This window comes from Chelonia mydas, chromosome 11 (assembly GCF_015237465.2).
Source record: "Chelonia mydas isolate rCheMyd1 chromosome 11, rCheMyd1.pri.v2, whole genome shotgun sequence".
Classification (NCBI taxonomy): domain Eukaryota; kingdom Metazoa; phylum Chordata; order Testudines; family Cheloniidae; genus Chelonia; species Chelonia mydas.
The window spans coordinates 10,871,136-10,888,659 of NC_051251.2; the positions used below are offsets into that span (position 1 = coordinate 10,871,136).

The 17,524-nt window shown below is 44.1% G+C and overlaps 1 protein-coding gene across 1 annotated transcript in view; it reads left to right on the forward strand.

Moving 5' to 3' along the window:
* The window catches only part of PDIA5 (protein disulfide isomerase family A member 5), a 119,004-nt gene that overhangs the window by 23,972 nt on the left and 77,508 nt on the right, over nt 1-17,524 (forward strand). The window contains exons 4-6 of the mRNA XM_037912015.2: nt 11,641-11,724; nt 12,520-12,565; nt 16,740-16,832. Of these exons, the coding sequence (XP_037767943.2) occupies nt 11,641-11,724; nt 12,520-12,565; nt 16,740-16,832 (223 nt within the window). The remainder of the gene's footprint in view (nt 1-11,640; nt 11,725-12,519; nt 12,566-16,739; nt 16,833-17,524) is intronic.

Here is a 17,524-nt window from a genome sequence, read left to right on the forward strand (position 1 = left end):
ACGCGTGACATCTACTTTTTGCTGCTGTCTCTTTAAACAGAAAGCTCCCGTTATGTTTCAAGATCTAGTGCATCAGTTCTGGATTAGAAACTAAAAGCTAACTATATGAGGGTTCAGTAAACCTTCATATTGTATGTGGACGGGGAGAGCTGCGGGCAAGATAAGGTTTCTTATGAACTGCTCTGGTTTGGGCTGTAGCGCTCAGAGTGAGGCACCCTAAATACAAACTCAGGAAGACTCAGGAAGTGTAGTCTAATAGCTAGAGCAAGGAACTGGGAGTCAGGACTTCTGAGTTCTATTCCCAGCTCTGCCATTGACTGTTTATAATTTTGGGCAATTAACTTAAGTCTCCAAGCCTCAGTTTATCAGACAAATGGATAGATTAACACCTAACTCCCATGGATGTTGTAAGGCTTAAATAGTTAATTTTTATCAAGTGTTTGGAGATTTTTGAATGGCAAAAGTACAAAGTTAAAATAAGTATTACTTCTTACTGTACATTTAATGTGTCCAGATGCTAATGTGGTGAGCATACAAATCATCAAAAAGGGCTTGATATTTTGGTAAGAGTTTAGTTCAGCTTTCACAAATGCAGGCATGGATCTGGCTGTAAGTTTGCAGGGGAACTGAAATGGGGAATAGAAAGCTTAACTTGTTTGAAAAGAGAGAATTATTTTCGACCCTTATTGTGACTGTAAAATAGGATATGTGGTTAAAGTAGGGTGATTTAAGAGCTGTTTGTGGTGCAGCGTGAGGCTCCCCACTGTGTGCATCTGAGTGGCTTACTCTACCTAGTGGCCCTGCCACTGCAGATCTTCCATGTGCACAGCTCCCATTGTGCTCCCTGGAGTTCCATGTACTGAGAGGATGCAGGATTGGGGCCATGAATTGGTGATATGTATAATGGGTAAATCAAAAGAGCTGTGTCACGTGTAATAGGACAGTTCTTTGGGCCCTTTGTAGCAAATGTTAGCATGGCCTTGCAGTGACAAGTATAAACTGTGAAATGATGTAAACTTATTTCTGTGTTGGAGTGTGATGGCAGCATCCCACTGTTGTTATACTGCTTGGATTGAAGTTCCATCACTCGTTACTCAGATAGCTTTGGCCTAAACAAAGGAAAACCCAACCCCAGCTTGCAAAGCGCTGGAAAGTACTGAGATCTGGTTTGGAAGGTTACCAATCATTCTCAGATTAGTTTGCAATAGATGGGGCAGAACTAGAGTGCATCTGGGTGGGGAGGGAAGGGATGGGTGGAATGTGGCAAATGGGCAGGAGAGCAAATCAGTTGGAATTGAGTGGGGGCGGGGGATTAAGGAAGGGAAATAGGTTATTTGGGAGATGTGGTCAGGAAGACGTGGCAAAGGGTCTCTAGAGAACCGTTACACTCTAAAATGATATTCACAACACTGATGCCTCTTTCTGCCCCAAATTCCTACCCACAAGAAAAGAGGAAACAAATAAAATCTTTAAAAAAGGAAAAATGAAAGAGCCAAGCTCCCTACCCCAACCAGTGCTGTGACTTTGAAAACGGACAGGTGCCAAGAACTCCATAAAGTCCACCATGAACTTTGCTATCCCTGTTGATTGTACATGAAAGGTGCTCTGATGCTACCATGTTGGGTGGCAATATGAGACTAAGATAGATGGAGAGATAGAAGTGGGAATTGTGTAAGAATGTTTGCAGGTCTCCTTTTAGTACACTAGTACAGTGGCTAAATGCTGGCATTCTGCCGAACAGTCTTTGGAGGACATTTACGAGTAGCCTGGGGTATTTTGGACTTGTGGCTCTCCTGCCCTATTTGTATAACTGGGTATTTGAATTTGGTATCCCCATCTGATTTAGCTTCTTCTGGAATCCCAGGAATTTGTCTGCTGCTCTGTGATAACATTTTTGGTTTAGTATCATTTTCCCAATTATGGAAATTGGTTTTAAAAACCAAACCCAAACAAGTGCATATTGCTTTGGCTTTGAGTAATTCATCCTTCATCAAACACACACGGTGCTTTTTAACGTAGGTCCCAAACAGAAACAAAGCTGTTTGTGTGGGTCCCATCTGCTGTCACAGTGCATGTACTCAGATTTAGCACATCCAGACTGTTTGTTCGTTAGGGAAATGCCATCTGGCCTAAGATGCCTTGCTCTTGGGTTGGTCTTAATCCCACCTTCCTGCTTCCATGTCATATACCTCAGTCCTGCCTACCTCCTCCAGAAATGGGTGTAGGTGGCTGATGAATGCCTTTGTAAGATGTTGCTCTCCTTCTCTTCCGATATCATATTGTATTTGTTAGCTGTTGGGTGAAATAGTTCTCTCTGACTTTCCCATTTCCTAATATTTTGAATACAGAATGTTTTTATAGGGTCTGTAGTAAATTAATTAGTTTAATTACTGGGATGGAAGAGAGGGACTTTTAAGAGTCTAAAATCCATCTCAGTTTTTGTGACTGAAAGTGGAAATAAGAGCTGGTCAAAAATGGGATGCAAATTTATTTTATCTATTTATTGCATTTCGCCCCCCCCCCCCATTTATTTATTTTGGGGGTGGGGACTGAAATTTTGATAAACTTTGAAGTTGTGAATTTCAGAACTTTTCCTAGAGCTGGTGAAGAGAGAGAAGAGGAAAGAAAGGAATGCAGTGCTATTGGATTTATACAGTGTCTGCTTAAGTGTAGCCATGTCTGGGGTGAAAGATAGTAACTGTGCAGAAGAAGATAGCAAGTAAACATTACAGGACAGGTAGGAGAGGAAGTGAAGAATACAAATATCTGTTTGAAGTTCTTGAGGGGATTTAGGGCAGGTCTACACTAGAAAAACACACAGTTTTGCCAGCATAACCGTGTGTACATTAGAGGGTTTTGCCAGAATAGCTGTCAGCCAGGGAGCTTACCTCATTGCATCACTGGCCTGTAGAGCTATGTTTGTGATGTAGACCTGGCCTGATGTGATGTAATCACCCACATTAGAATTTGGCCAGGCACTGATGAGACACATCTCAACATTGTGCTAAGTGCCATAGGATTCTACTAGCTCCAAGGAGTCAGGGCTTCAGTTTTAAATACTGACCGGGAGATGGTCTCTCTGACATCACACTGCCTCCTAAATTAGGTCAGCGACTCGGAGAAGAGTGGCACCTGCTTGGGTTAGCAACTTGTGTTAAAGCATGTAGGGGAGCTGCTAACCAAGTTAAAAATCAAGTTGGCTTGTCTTCCCTGATATTTTAACCCGAGTTAGCTAACACGATTTAAGAACACTGGTTTTATTTACAGTGTAGACATACCCTGTATTGCCTCTGCTCCTTAAATCTTTTAGTCTTTAAGGTGCCACCGGACTCATCGCTGTTTTTCTGCTACCTACAGCACCCATTGGAAACATTTCTCACTCATTGGGAATAGCTCCACTGTAAGAATATAAGCTGTTTTATAATTATACTATTCCTTTAGTTTGGGCAAAGGAGCAGGCTTGTCATCAGTGGATTTCAGCCTGGTGAGTCGGCTCAGCCTTTGGGCTACTAGATGTAAAACTCTTCAATCCCTGGTGTATTCTATTAGTTCAGAAGAATTATGGGAGCATCTAACTAACAACTACTGGAATGCATGCGCATAAGGGGCAGTGCTCAGATCGTGCGTTCAACCTTCCCATTTGTTTTCTGATTATCTGAATCGCCGATTAACTGCGGAATGTTAACGTTCATGTTATTTGCTAAAATTGAATAAACATAACCTCCATTTTCTTGCATTTAGTGCTTAATAATCCACTTTAAACATTCTCTAGATAACTCTCCCAGTTCATCGAATACATATGCAAACACGCAACCAAAGAATAATACATTATATAACAGCTTCTGTGTATATGTGGATGATATTTCCTAGAAGTATTTTAATATATATTTAATTCTAATGTGAATTCAAACATATACTTATCGCCTTCTGTTGATCACAACATTGTTACCATAATTTGGAATCTCCTAGGCCAAGATCCAACAGTTTAGATGGAGTCTAGTAGAATTTACAATGAGAGGGGCGCTTTTTTTTAAAGAAGAAATGACGCTTGCTTGCTTTCTGCACAGCCTTTGATTGCTTTTTTTAATCTCTCCGTTTTATTTTGATGCGGTTTTGTGTGTTGCTATCCCACCTTATTAATTTGGAACTCCAAGGAAAATACCATTCATTATAACATTGTGGCTTTCTGCAGAGTTGGAAGATCATGGTGTATAAATGGTTCTTTTCCTGCTCTTGATTGTTGGTGTCTGAACACACCTGCATTAGCTTTATCTTGGGGTGCTTGTTTTTTTGGTTAAAGATACTTTTGCTGTTACAATCTCCCGAGCTTCAGTTTTGGAAAACGTTCTATCCCCCTCCCCCCCATTTTGTTTGTATTGGTTCTTTGGCTTTCTAATTGACTAGAGGGTCGACAGAATCATTTTTACTGGAAGGCTGGTGGTGCTGGTTTTCTACAGCATATAAATTGCTGCCTCTCTCATTCGCATCACGTTTCAGGGGAATGTTCAGAATAGAGAACTATGATGCATTGTGGGTCTCTGATGGAGGAGTTTTGCTGTTTTTTGGGCGAGCCCCAAAATCCACAGGAGACCCTGGATTCTTGTTGATCTGCTAATTCCATTTCCGCTTTTTACTTTCTGTGAAGCAATTTTTCCTTTGCAGTTCAAACCTCCCTGTCCCCAAAATAAAATCAAATCAAACCCTTTAACCATTGCGCAGCCCCTTGCTTGATTTCTGTCTGTTACAAGCAAACCTGTTGTTCTCTCTTCTCTTGTAAATTAATTTCCATGAAAAATGCATCGCCACACTATGGCAAATGTTATTTATAATAAAGGAACGAGTCCTTTTATTTTAAGCTTCCCGTGCTTAAAATTTTATCTCTGTCCTGCTGTCTGGGTCTTTGCCTGTTCTGTTCCACGTAGGTTCTTATACTGCTCTTGTTGTCACAGTGTCTGAGTGCCTGTCCGAGTTGAGAGCGATGCACGCGCTTTCTGTCTGAGTGGCTGTAAGCCATTATCATCTAGTGGCTGCTTAGCACAGCTGTTTGGGGAAGAAGAGCTCTTGCAGCCAGGTTGACAGCTTCTGAGAAGTGATTCTCCCTCCCCCCCACCGCCCCATTTCAGATCTGTCTCAGGAGAGTGATACAGAAGGGCCTGGGATCATTACAGAATATCAGGATCCATATAAATGTGACATACTGTAAGCAGCACTAGTCGTGGCAGCTGCTACCTCAGACTAGGAAGTATTAATAATGATACACACACAAACCCCTCCCTACATCTGGGGTGAGATTGGAGGGAGGGGGTTGGTATGTCTTTTCTTTGATTGGCACGGTACACAAGCTGCTGTATTATAAATGCATTGTGTGGTTCTTGCTCTAGTGTAGGGAAGGTGATTGTAAGGTGTAGGTCAGAAATCCCATGCTGCCTAAAACACATTGCTAATCAGTTGCATTTAAAGTTTCTAAACGTCATAGTCACAAATACGACGCTGACTGGCAATGGCTTTTCATTTCAGAGGATGCATCTAAGGATGCTCTTGCAAGTATGTATGTTTTTTGTTGAAATGGATTGTGAATGTCTCTGGCATCTGAGTAACGCTTTCAATTGCTGCTTTGTTGGATCACAAGTGCGAGTGGATGTCTGGCTGGAGGTGCTAGCAGGATCTGAACTCCATGCATCTCTGGATGGCAACAAGCCAATGCACATAAAAGAAGAAAAGCAGGACAGAGTATGTATCTCTGAGAGTTTTGCAAAGGCTGTGCACTGAGGTTGGGAACCCAGAAAAGCGACACCAGCAGGCTTTAGGAGATTACACAGAGCACAGCTTGGGCACCCCAACCTCAGAGAATGCTGGCTGCCTTCGAAGCTATTGGGCAGGATAAATCCAAGGGATGTTCCAAAACTCCACTTAACCTGGAGTTATAACTGTGTCTGTACCATGCATATTTTTCCTGGCTCGTCGTGGGGAAGTAGAAGCACTTAAAGAGAAGAGGCAAAAAGTGATCAGGAACACTGATGGCAGAAGGACAGTCCCGAATGATGATTTTCTTTCAGCATCTGAAGTGTATCTGAGAGGCATTGTGATCCAGTGAATCAGATGCTGGATTGGGTGTTAGAGACACTGGTTCCGTGTCCAGCTCTGGCATTGACCTGCTGTGTGAGCTTGGACAAGTCACTCCACCACTGTTTCTCTCTGATTCTCCCTGCCACTCAGTCTCTGTCTTGTCTGTTGAGATTGTAAACTCTTCAGGGGCGGGGCTGTCTGTCTGTCTGTCTGTCTGTCTGTCTACAAGGCCTAGCACACTGGGGCCCCAGTCTTGGCTGGGGCCTGTAGGTGCTGCTGTCGTATCAATAACCAGAACTGGCAAACAAAATGTAACAGGAAGAAGTCACTGAGCCAGATTTCAGGTTGTGAGATATGGGTGCATGGTTCAGCTGGACGTACATGGATATGCATATCCGGGAGCAAGCCAGTGTTAATATAGGCAGAGTTATTGACCTTATTATTTAAAACAGTGCTTCCCAGACATCTTTGTTAGCCACTTCTCTTGTGCCTGGGACCGCATCGGGTGCAGCTACAGACTTGTCTTGACCACAGAGCCCAGTGTTGACCCCAGAGCAAGCTACAACCAGGCGCTGGTGCTATGTGAAGATGATATGGCTCAGCCTGGCCACACAGTACCATTGTTTTATTGTGGGCTATAGAAATGAACTTGTTCTTCACATAGAGTTTTGTCGTATTCTAGAAGAGGGTTTGAAAAACTTCCCAGACCCTTGCTAGCCAGAAAGTGTCACTTTCTGGCCAGAAGCTGATGCAGGCATAGGGCTCCTTTGACTTCCTTGGTGAGAAGTCAAGGGTCAGCATTGTCTGAGGAGGGAAATCTCTAGAGGATTCTGGAAGTTGCGGTCCCTGAATTGAGCGAGAGGGGACATTAGCCAGCACATCGAGTCTTGTCCTGCGGATTTCAGAATTTGCCAGGGGGATCTTTGACTTGCACCTGATGGGATGGTGATCAATAGCGCCACCACCAGTCACTATATTCAAGTCAGTATCCAATTCAGCCTTGATTTCCTAGGTGTCTAAAAACCCTGCATGGGCTCACTGCAGCCAAACTCCTGGACCTTGTCTTTCTGCTCCCTGTTATCTAGCAGTGGCCTCTCCTCTCTTCCTCCATGCAGCCTGGCCACAGTTGGTGCAAGAGCCTTTTCCTTGCAACTCCTGGCATTGGGAACACCCTTCTGTATTTCTCTACCTCATTGACTTGCTATCCCTCTGAAAGTTGCGTTGAAAACATATCCCTTTCCTGCTCTTAGCCCACGGATCTTCACACAACCTCACCCAGGCAAAATGCCCTCATGCTGCCCCTGGAGTCCCACAGCAACACATCTCCCTCAGGGGTTTCCACTGATTCCTCACCTGCACCTGGGCCAGCTCCATCGCCTTTGGGGGGGGTGGGGGGGAGGTGAGCAATACAAAGCAGGTTTCCATGCAAGCTAATGTTGGCAGGGGCAGCATTGTCAGGTGCCAGGAAGCTCGGTGGATATTCCCAAGGTGGCTTTCCATGAGCCCTGTCCCTCCCCCAAACTATAGATCACTTAATGGCTTCTGTGGAGCCAGAGTGGTGGGAGGTGGTGAGATGGTACTACTTTGGTTCAGCTTCCCTTTCTCTGTTGATATTTTCAGCAAGTTTCCTGTTGTGCACACTCCTTTGGGAGGGGGATATTCTGGCCTCTGGTTTGGGCTAAACACAGGAGATAAAGCTGGATCATTTGTGGAACACACTGTAAATAAAGCTGTGACCTCTTCCTTGTCAGCGGTGGTGTGGCACTGAGCTACTGAGGTTAACATTTGTGCAGAAGTGGGTGGCATGAGGAAGTAGAGCAGTATTAATGTGGGCAGAGTTCATGACCTCATTACTTAAGCTAACATTTCTCTAGTAACCACTTCTCCTGAGCCTGGATCTTTATGTCTAATGTCTTATAAGTTCGGCAGTCAGTTTGGGAGTTGTGTGTGTGATTTTTTTTTTTTTTTTTTAAAACAAGCCCTGTACCGAACTTCCTTTCCACTTCAAACAGTATAATTAAATCGCAAGAGCTGGAGACCTAATTATCCTTTCCCATGTGAGAGGTGAAGCACTTGTCATTAGAGAGAGGCTGTTGGCTGAAATCCAAAGGAGGTAAATCTCCTCAGAGCAGAGGCTGAAGCTCTGTTGGTATTTACTGTTAAGAATAACGGCAGTTACCAAATGTATTGGAGAAGGTTACTATCAACAGACACCTTGCGGATTATTTTATTTTATGGCTTGCATGGAGATAAGCAGAAGGAGCAAAGATAAAAATAACTAGATTCAGCATTCCCTTCTCAGTGACTTGTTTGTTTTTTTGCCCCTTCCAACGAAACAGTAACGAAGCCTCTGCATGGTGCATTTGACATGCTGAAATCTTGGCCTTGGAACCTGTGAAGCTATGACTCTGCAGTGATGCATGAAAAAATTACTGATGGAGATCTAAGCTGCATCTGTGCTGGGGATTTGCTGTGATCCAGCCATGGGTGTAGCTTGTTCAATGCAAACCCCCAGTGTAGATAGGTGAAACTTTTGTGGCCTGGTGTACCTGTGCTGGAAACCAGGGTTAGAAGCACCAGTGCAAATCATAGCTTTCCTTGTCTATACTAGTGGGTTTGCACCTGTGCATCTATACACATATGTGGGCAAGGCTTTAGAGGCTGGTTTTTGACCAGGTACCATCTGTTGTTTGTATTCCCATTGTTTAATAGATGCCCAAGTAAGTGGGGAGTTAGTTGGAATTGCATTGGTTTATGTTCATTACAGGTATTCGTAGGGCACCCATTTTAATACCTAGCCATCCCATCGGAGAACAATACTGTGTAGCACTTCTTCTCTGTAAATCTAAAGAACTTTTCAAAGGTAAGTCTCACTATCCCTATTTTACAAATAGCTCCCAAAGCCTCATTTTTCCTAAGTGACTTCCCCACAGTGAATCAGTGGCAGAGGTGGGAATGGAATCTATCTCTTGACTCCCATTCCAGTGTCCTGTTCAACAGACCAAGATAAACATTCCCAGCAGCAGAAAGCAAATATACAGCAACACTACCTGCAGATCCAAAGGTCTGTCTAGACAAGAGCTTGTGGCCCTACTGTAACTTGTGCTGTGTAGAGTTGCCAGCACCTTTGTACATGCTAAACTAGACACTCCACAAAATTAGTTCTAAGATGAAGCTGAGATGTAGGGTAAACCACAGTTGTATGTGTCCTGGAACTAACGTTTGCAGGGTGTCGAGAGTAGCATGTACAAAGGCATTAGCTAGCTCCTGTTAACTGGCAACCAGTTACTCCAGTTACAACAGCAGCACAAGCTCTAGTCCAGATGGACCCTCTATGTCTCAGCTATAGTGTCCTGGTGAGAGTGAGTTTTGGATGCTAGGGCTCTGAGAAGGCTCTGTCATCAGCTCCCCTGAGCCTGGCCTGTGGGTCAGTTCACTGGAGCATCTTGGATGAGTGGAGGTGGCATGATAGGCCAGAGAGGGTGGGGAGATCTCCGGTAGCTCGGCTTATGGTTATTTAAGGCTTTGTGGATGGTAAACAATATGTTGAATTTCATTCAGCTGATGTGCAGAGAGTGGAGCACAGGGTCCCATGCTGTCACTAGCTCACTGTGCTCATGAGATGGGCAGCCCTGTTTGGTATTGGCTGCAGCCTTAGAGTGCTGTCCTATTGTAGTTCTACGGAGAGTGAATCACAATAGTCCAACCTGGAGGTAACAAAGATGTTGCTGACCATAATGAGATCTGTATTGGAGAAGCAAGTATGCGATCTCTTGGTATCTGAAGGTGAAGAATAGGGAAATCTGTTATTGGCCGTGATCTGTGAATCCAGGAATGGATATGAGTTTAGTAAGCCCCCAAGACTACAAGCTATTTTGATACTGAAAAATTGGGGGAATAGTTACAGACATTGCTATTTCCTCCAGTGCTAATTTGGATCCACAGAATAACACTCTGATGTAGTTTTTCTATGTGTCAGTACTATTTTCTTTAATGTGATGCCATCTGTAAAGCGTGTTCAGAAACCGTCTGCACACAGAGTTTTTGCTCTTATCTGCAACACAGTGTTAATTTATTGTTCGTTATTGCAGACAGACCATTATCCTGACAGTCTCAGTCACAAACACCAGCAGTAGCACCACGTTTATTGGGGCTCCTGGCAGCCATTGGGGATGTGTACGCTGGAACAAAACACCCACACCTGGCCCTTGTCAGCTGACTTGGGCTTGCAGGACTTGGGCTGCAGGGCTATAAAATTGCAGCGGAGATGAGCCCAAGCCCAGGGTCCCAGAGCCTGGGTTTCAGTCCAAGCCCAGACATCAACACCGCAGAGCCCCATGAGCCCGAGTCAGCTGACATGGGCTAGCAGCGGGTGTTTTATTGCAGTATAGACATACCCAATGCGTCTAGGCTTTCATAAGTGGCTCTAATTAGTGTAAATTTCAGCAACATTGACGGGCGCTCAGCGTTTTCATTTTCTAAATTGATTTATCAGTGCAAAAAGTACCAGCTGCCGGCTGCTGAGGAACAGGTTTCAAAGCCTTTTAATCTCGGTCTTTGTCTATGCAAAGAATAGCATTGCCGATGCAAATCCTCCTTTTCCCATGCCACCTGACCATTTTTGGCCTCTCTGCAAAATTCCTTCACTGGCTTTCTCTTGCCTTTTCACATTCACGTCAACCTTTAAGGCTCCTTGCAACTCCACTCTGACCTTTGTGCGGAATTCAGGACAGCACTTAAGTATGTGCTTCAACGGGACTTGAGCACATGCTGAACTACTGTCCTGAACGGGGATGCTTTTCTGAATTACAGGTTTCAGAGTAGCAGCCGTGTTAGTCTGTATTTGCAAAAAGAAAAGGAGTACTTGTGGCACCTTAGAGACTAACCAATTTATTTGAGCATAAGCTTTCGTGAGCTACAGCTCATTTCATCGGATGCTGTAGCTCACGAAAGCTTATGCTCAAATAAATTTGTTAGTCTCTAAGGGGCCACAAGTACTCCTTTTCTTTTTCCTGAATTAGCATCTACATCTGTATAATTTCTTCCCCTCTTGCCCCTTTGACTCAGCCTCTATCCCTTTCCCACTCTTGTCTTCACTGCCTGCCCCTTTTGCCTGGAATTCCCTTCTACCCAGATACAAAAAATTGATTTTAATTCACATCCCTTCCTGCAACACTGTTTGCTCACGAATCCTGTCAATAAAGCTGTGGACACATTCTTTGTGGAATCTGTCTCTTAGTCACCTGCACTGAACCCCTGCCTACACACTAAAACATGTAATAGATAAACTCAGTTCTAAGAGAGAGGAATCTGGGCAGGAACTGCAATTATTGGTCCCCATTTTATCACCCATGTACAAACTGTCAGAATCAGAGTTGGCTGAGGAAAGTTCCCGTATGCTTGTAAACTTTGATAGAAACCACTGTTGCTCGAGATTTAAGTGAGTGAGGTTCCTAAACTACCAGTAATCACAACAAAGCTGACGAGCAACCAGAGCTATGCATTTTATTTTAAATATTGGACGCATTTTGTTTGCTTGTTAACCATACATTTTCCTGTCTCTGTATTTTGCAGTGATGCAGAAAGCCGAAAAGTATGCAAGAAGATGAAAGCCGATCCTAATTCAAAGGAGAAAGGGGTGGAATTATTGCATTATAAGTGAGTATAGGCTTGGGATGAGATTTGCTGTTACTAATTGTTCAAGCTACTGTGTAACATTCACATGATGTTCGTTATTAGTTCTGTATTCTATAATACTGCACTTTAATACAGGGGCTTATTAGCTTGCCACTGTGCACTTGGACATTTAAAGCAGCCCAGGCCCCTATTCAACTAAGCATCTCAGCATGTGCCTACGTCTCATTAAAGGTGAATTTACTAAGGTATTGAATGTAATGGAATGTAATCACATGCTTACATGCTTTGCTGAATCAGGCCCTATATGAATGGAGGTATGAATCTGAAGGAGGCTGTGTGGCCTAGTGAATAGAGCACTGGACTGGGACCTGGAAGACCTATTTCTGGCTCTGCCACTGGCCTGCTGGGTGGCCTTGGGCAAGACACTTCCCGCTTCAGTTGTCCCATCTTAAATAATGCATACATCCTTTGCTAAGCACTTCGAGATCTTTTGATGAAAAGTGCTGCGTATTATTACGCGTAATAAGAGTGGCAATATTACAAATGTAAGAGGTGCTGAGCAGCTGCGTCTCCGAAGATCATACCTCTAGTAAACGTTCTCATTAAGGCTTTGCAGAAGAAATTATTCACTTGAGAGCTGTTTGCTTTAAGCTTCCCCCCTTCCTTTTTTAAATTGCTTTGCTGTGCATTTCACACAGTTCTGTGATTTGAGTAGAATAATTTTATTCTGGATAACGAGATGCCAGGATAAACAGCTGTATGATTTCTAGCAACATTCCTGAAAGTTAACACTGTTTCCCACTCCTCATTCAACAGGGATGGTGCATTTCACACTGAATATAACCGAGCTGTCACACTGAAGGTAAATTTAAATATTTGATTTTTTTTTTTTGGCACTGGAAAGTGGGGGGGGGATGGGGAGACATATGTGGATTAAAAACAAATGTTGGCTTTTGCAGTTTGTGTAGGAGGCGGCAGGGAGAGGGTAAATTTCACAAACAGCTGTTACCAAAAAAAAAAAAACCCCTTTAGGTCATTCCGTCTCTATGCGTCTGTCAGCTACATAACCACAAAAGTTGGATATGATTACCAAGATAGAACCAAGTTAAATTGTAATGTAGTTTACTTGCAGGCTGGTAACAAATATGTTGTTTTGCCCTGAGATCCTGTCAATGGCAGTGTGTAACTAATAGTGTTAGCATTTTGGGAAATACTTTCTCTGTTATTCTAAGTGCCGAGATATGAGCTTTAAAGGGAGATGAAATGGCCTTTTCTCTGATCTGATTATGGCAGCCTATATTCATATGGATCTGCCTTGAGCACAGCGGGAGCAAAATGACCTCCTTTCTCCTCCTGGAGATTTCACACAGAGCAACAGGAAGCAAAATTCTATGGGGACAATGAAAGAAGGAAAAAGACTGTCAAAAATTCAAATAAATGTGTGAATTTTGGTGCAGCAGATTAAAAGCTCTGTAGGTCAGGCAGACATTGCAAAGCTTGCCCCGAAGAAGCCCTGGCAGGGAACCTACATCCTAACCGGCAACATGTCTTCTGATCCTGGTGCTGGACCCTCCACAGCCCTGCCACTGCACCAGATCCAGCCCTGCAGTATCACTAGCTGTGCAGCTTTGCTGCAGCTCCTCCATCCAGCCCTGCAGCATCTCCTGCTTTCCCAGCAGGTTTAGTCTTCTGAACGGGGATTCTCCTGAGCACTTCCTAGACTAATGCCCAGACTAACACCACGGCATTCACTTTTCCCTTTTGCCTCGGGCCAGGTTTTGAACTGGAGATGAACAAACCTGCAGAGCTCGATGCGTGTGGGTTACGTGAACTTTCACTGTGGGATCTGTGCTTACTGGCTGACTTTCAGCCCACTCCTGCATGTTCCCTTTAAAGCCAGTATTTCCAAGGGGACGTATGTTTTCTGTCTTTGAGATGGGCAGAGGGCTGAATCTGTGGTCCTCCGGGAGCACTCTGTGTCTACTATCCTGTCTTCAGTCCTTGTTGGGTAAGGGCACTTGTCTTCCCACCCTGTTCAATAAAGATCTTGGCGGAGGCCAGGAAGCACCCCATATCCTCTACAAATGGTGCCGCAGCAAGGGAGAAATGGTCCTGCCGTGCTGGCTGATGGGCTATGGTAAACCGCAAGGCATGCGCATACCCCCAATGGGATTAGTGTGCTGTTACTAGGGAGCGGAGCAGATACATTCTGAAACATTATGGGCTGTTACTTATTCTCTCAGCTTCTGCTGGGAGCTTTCCCCATTCCCACTGCCCTATTTGGCATATCTTTCTTGGGCCTCCCCTGACCTTATTGATTGGATTACATGGCCCTACCATCCACGCTGTCCACTGCCTACTGAAGATGAGTAAGTAACTCATTGATGACCCAAGGAACGGGGTATCTGGCCCTAGTGCAGATGAAAAGGGGTTATCCAGGAACCATCCTGCCCCCATGTTCAAAGACCATACTCCTTATTACCAGTTTAGTGTCTTTAAAGTTAGCTTGCCAAATGCATCAGTTCAGCATCAGTCCATTATTCAACATGATTTTCATAAACTTTCTCACTAGCTTTGCTACTCAGAGCAAGGGCTTTCTCCCTTAAAGCTCATCTTCTCTTCCTATTTCATCTTGCGTAGGCTGTGATATATCTCCCTCAGTTGCATTTCGGCTATGCATCTCCAAGTACTTTACAAACACTAACTACTAAGTGGTGCAATACCCCAGCTAGGTAGGTTATTGTACCCATTTTACAGATGGGCACAGTAAAACACAAAGAGGGTAAGGGATTTATTCCACATCACACAGCAACTCAGTGGCAACAGAAACCAGGATTTTTTTTCATTCCAAGTCATCTGCTTTAATTGATTGACCATGCTGTCTAACTTGTAGTCTTCTGTAGTGTAAGGCCAGGATGCCATAAATGCAGGATTGGAATTTAAACCTCCACTGCAGGATCTACCTGAAAGGGAATTTTCTCCTGTTCTGTAAAAGATAAAACTTGTTAAAACACAAATCTCTTCAATAATAGCAAAGAGAATACACAGAAGTGCTAGTCCAGTAAATTAGTCCCGGTATTATCTGTGAATCAAGTTTGCTCTTGCAAGTCCGTGTTTAAAACTGAAAGATTTGTGTGTCAAATCTAAAGGATAATAAGCCTCTTATTAGAATCCTGATGCATTATAGTTTACTTTCCATAATATGGCCAGTTAACAACCAGCTCATATGGGGCTCACCACTGTGCTGAGGAGCCTGGGTCCATCATGTTGGAACATGGTTTGATCTTGCAATATAGAGTGGACAAAACTAGGTTCCTGAACTGTGCTACATCTGTGCTAAGTTCAAAGCTTTGGTGTGGTTTGAGAAAACAGTTAAAGCACAACTTGGTCCTGTCTGTGCTACGAGATCAAAGTGTGTTTTTAATCACAGTGTTTGCGACGGACTCCCTGACACGGTGGGTGGACCTTGTCCAGATCTCCAGCCCTAACCTGGGAGTGCAGGAACCCTTGTAGTTGCTTTTTATGTTCTTGGGATTAAAAGGTTTTTTTAAAATGCACAGGAAATACGGAAGCTCCACCGAGCAGAGGAATGAGTGGAAGGCAATATGCTGCGTGCCCCTGCCAGAAAATATGACACAGCGTCTTTTTTTTGGCTGCGAGAGAGAGGCTGGATGAATTAAATCCCTTTAATCCTTCATCCTCTCACGGAATCGGTTTCTACATAGCTGAACTTGGCACATGGGAATTCCTGAAATCACGCTTGATAGCCGTTAAAAGGGTTGAACCCCCTACCTCTTCCCCTGATGTATAATTGAGATCTAGACACAGTACTGGCAGCTCCAAGAGAGAGCAGAATCTAATGTATCGTTCTTAACTGAGAAGATCTCTCTCTCCCTTCCTCCCACTCTTTCACCTGCCCTACCTCCCCCGCATGCTATAGAGCTCTCTTTCAGCACTGGTCAGGGAGGTTATTGCCCGCAGCTTCTGAGTGTTATCTATGCTACAGTTACAATGACATTATAAGATGGTTTGGCCTGTCTAGATGGGACCCATCTCTGTTACCACCGTGGTAATGTGTGTTGCTTCTCCCAAAAGTGCCTGAGTAAGTAAAGTCTCCTTACTCAGCAGATCTGCTCCCTAGGTGTATTAGGAGGTCTGTCTGCTGACTTGAGTAACTAAAATACACAGATACTGCTTTTCCCTCCTCTGAGCCTTTCAGAGCTAACTGGGATGTAGTCGGCATCTTTCTTCTTGCCCATCACAAATAGATTGTTGTACCGAGTTCCAGTCGGTTACACTGTTGCAGCCCCACTGAAGGCAAAGGGGTTGTAAGAATGTCACTAAGGCCTTGTCTAGACCGGAATAAAAGGTGGGGTGTTAGCATATGTCGGCTAACATGTCTGAAAAGTCTAAAGTAGACACATCTTCAACACCACCTAAGCTGGTTGAGCTCAAACCTAGACTTTAGTTTGACCAGCTGAGCATGTGCTAACTATGTGTGGCTGTGAGTACACTAGACTTCTCAAGTGTGAGCTGCTTGAATGGAATAAGAATCTGTCTCGAAGGCAGGGAGGAATCTTAGCCCACCAGGCCATGGACCAGCTGAGGAGCTGCTTTACAGAATCTAGTTCCGCTGAAGTAGTCTACTGCGGTCTGGAGGATCCTTGCAGCAGTGTGTCCTCTAACCTGATCATGCCCATCTCTTGACCTCTTTCTGCCCTGGCTCCATCAGCCATATGGAGAGAACAAGCCCTGCTGACCTGGGATATTCATGTCATGCAGGGAGTCCATGCCTTTGAACAGCCCCTCAACTCCAGCATCTTCCACCCTTGTTCAGATAAACTGCATCATTTCCACTACCCAGGGTCCCTCCGCTGCATTAAAGGGTATGGCTTTAGGGCAGAATGGCAAAAGCTGTTGATGAAAGGGAAGACGAAAAGTCAGCTTAGTGGAAAGGTGGCATTTGGGATGGTATCCCTTCTGTTCTGCTAGCAATTATGTTTAAAAGCCCCTTGTTGTCTTTCCATTCATCGCAGTCAGTGGTGGCCTTTCTAAAGGATCCAGAAGGAGCTCCATTGTGGGAAGAGGATCCCGAAGCCAAAGATGTTGTGCATGTTGACAGTGAAAAGGTACTTCAACCAGATACATGAAGTGTGTGTCTGTATTTTTAATGTAATGTCAGTAAGAAATGTGTGTGTGTGAACTGTTTACAAAAGTGAGCAAGCACCATTATCCCCCTTTTCAGAAGAAGAAACTGAGGCACAGATTGTTTAAGTGACTCTTCCAAGTTCACATCTCACATTAACTACAGAGCTCAGTCTCCTGACTCCTTTCTCTGCTGCAGCATGCTGCCTTACTTTTAGTGAATTGTAAAACTGTTGGGGATATTGCAATAGTACAGCTGAGATTGGGGCCTCATTGTGGTAGGAGCTGTACACCCAGTAAGTGACCAGTCCCTGCCATGAGGAGTTTATGTCTAAATAAAGATGAGAGAGACAGGCTGGGAGAAAGTAATGCTATTTTCATTTTGTAGGCTGACAATAAAGCACAATGAGATTCAGTGATTTTCCCGAGATCATGCAGGGAGTCTATGGCAGAAGCAGGAAATGAAACCACATATTCACGGTGCTTGCCCAGTGCTGTAACCACAAGACCAGCCTTCCTCTCAGTTTAAGTGGGAAGGCTGTGAATATGTAAAATTTTATTTCTCGTTTTGAAAAGCCAGGGACATTGCAGTGGTAACTGTGCCATCTCCAGTAATGATCAGCTTGGTGTTTTGTATGCTTTTCCAGTCTATTGATTTTAAAATTTTAATTGATTG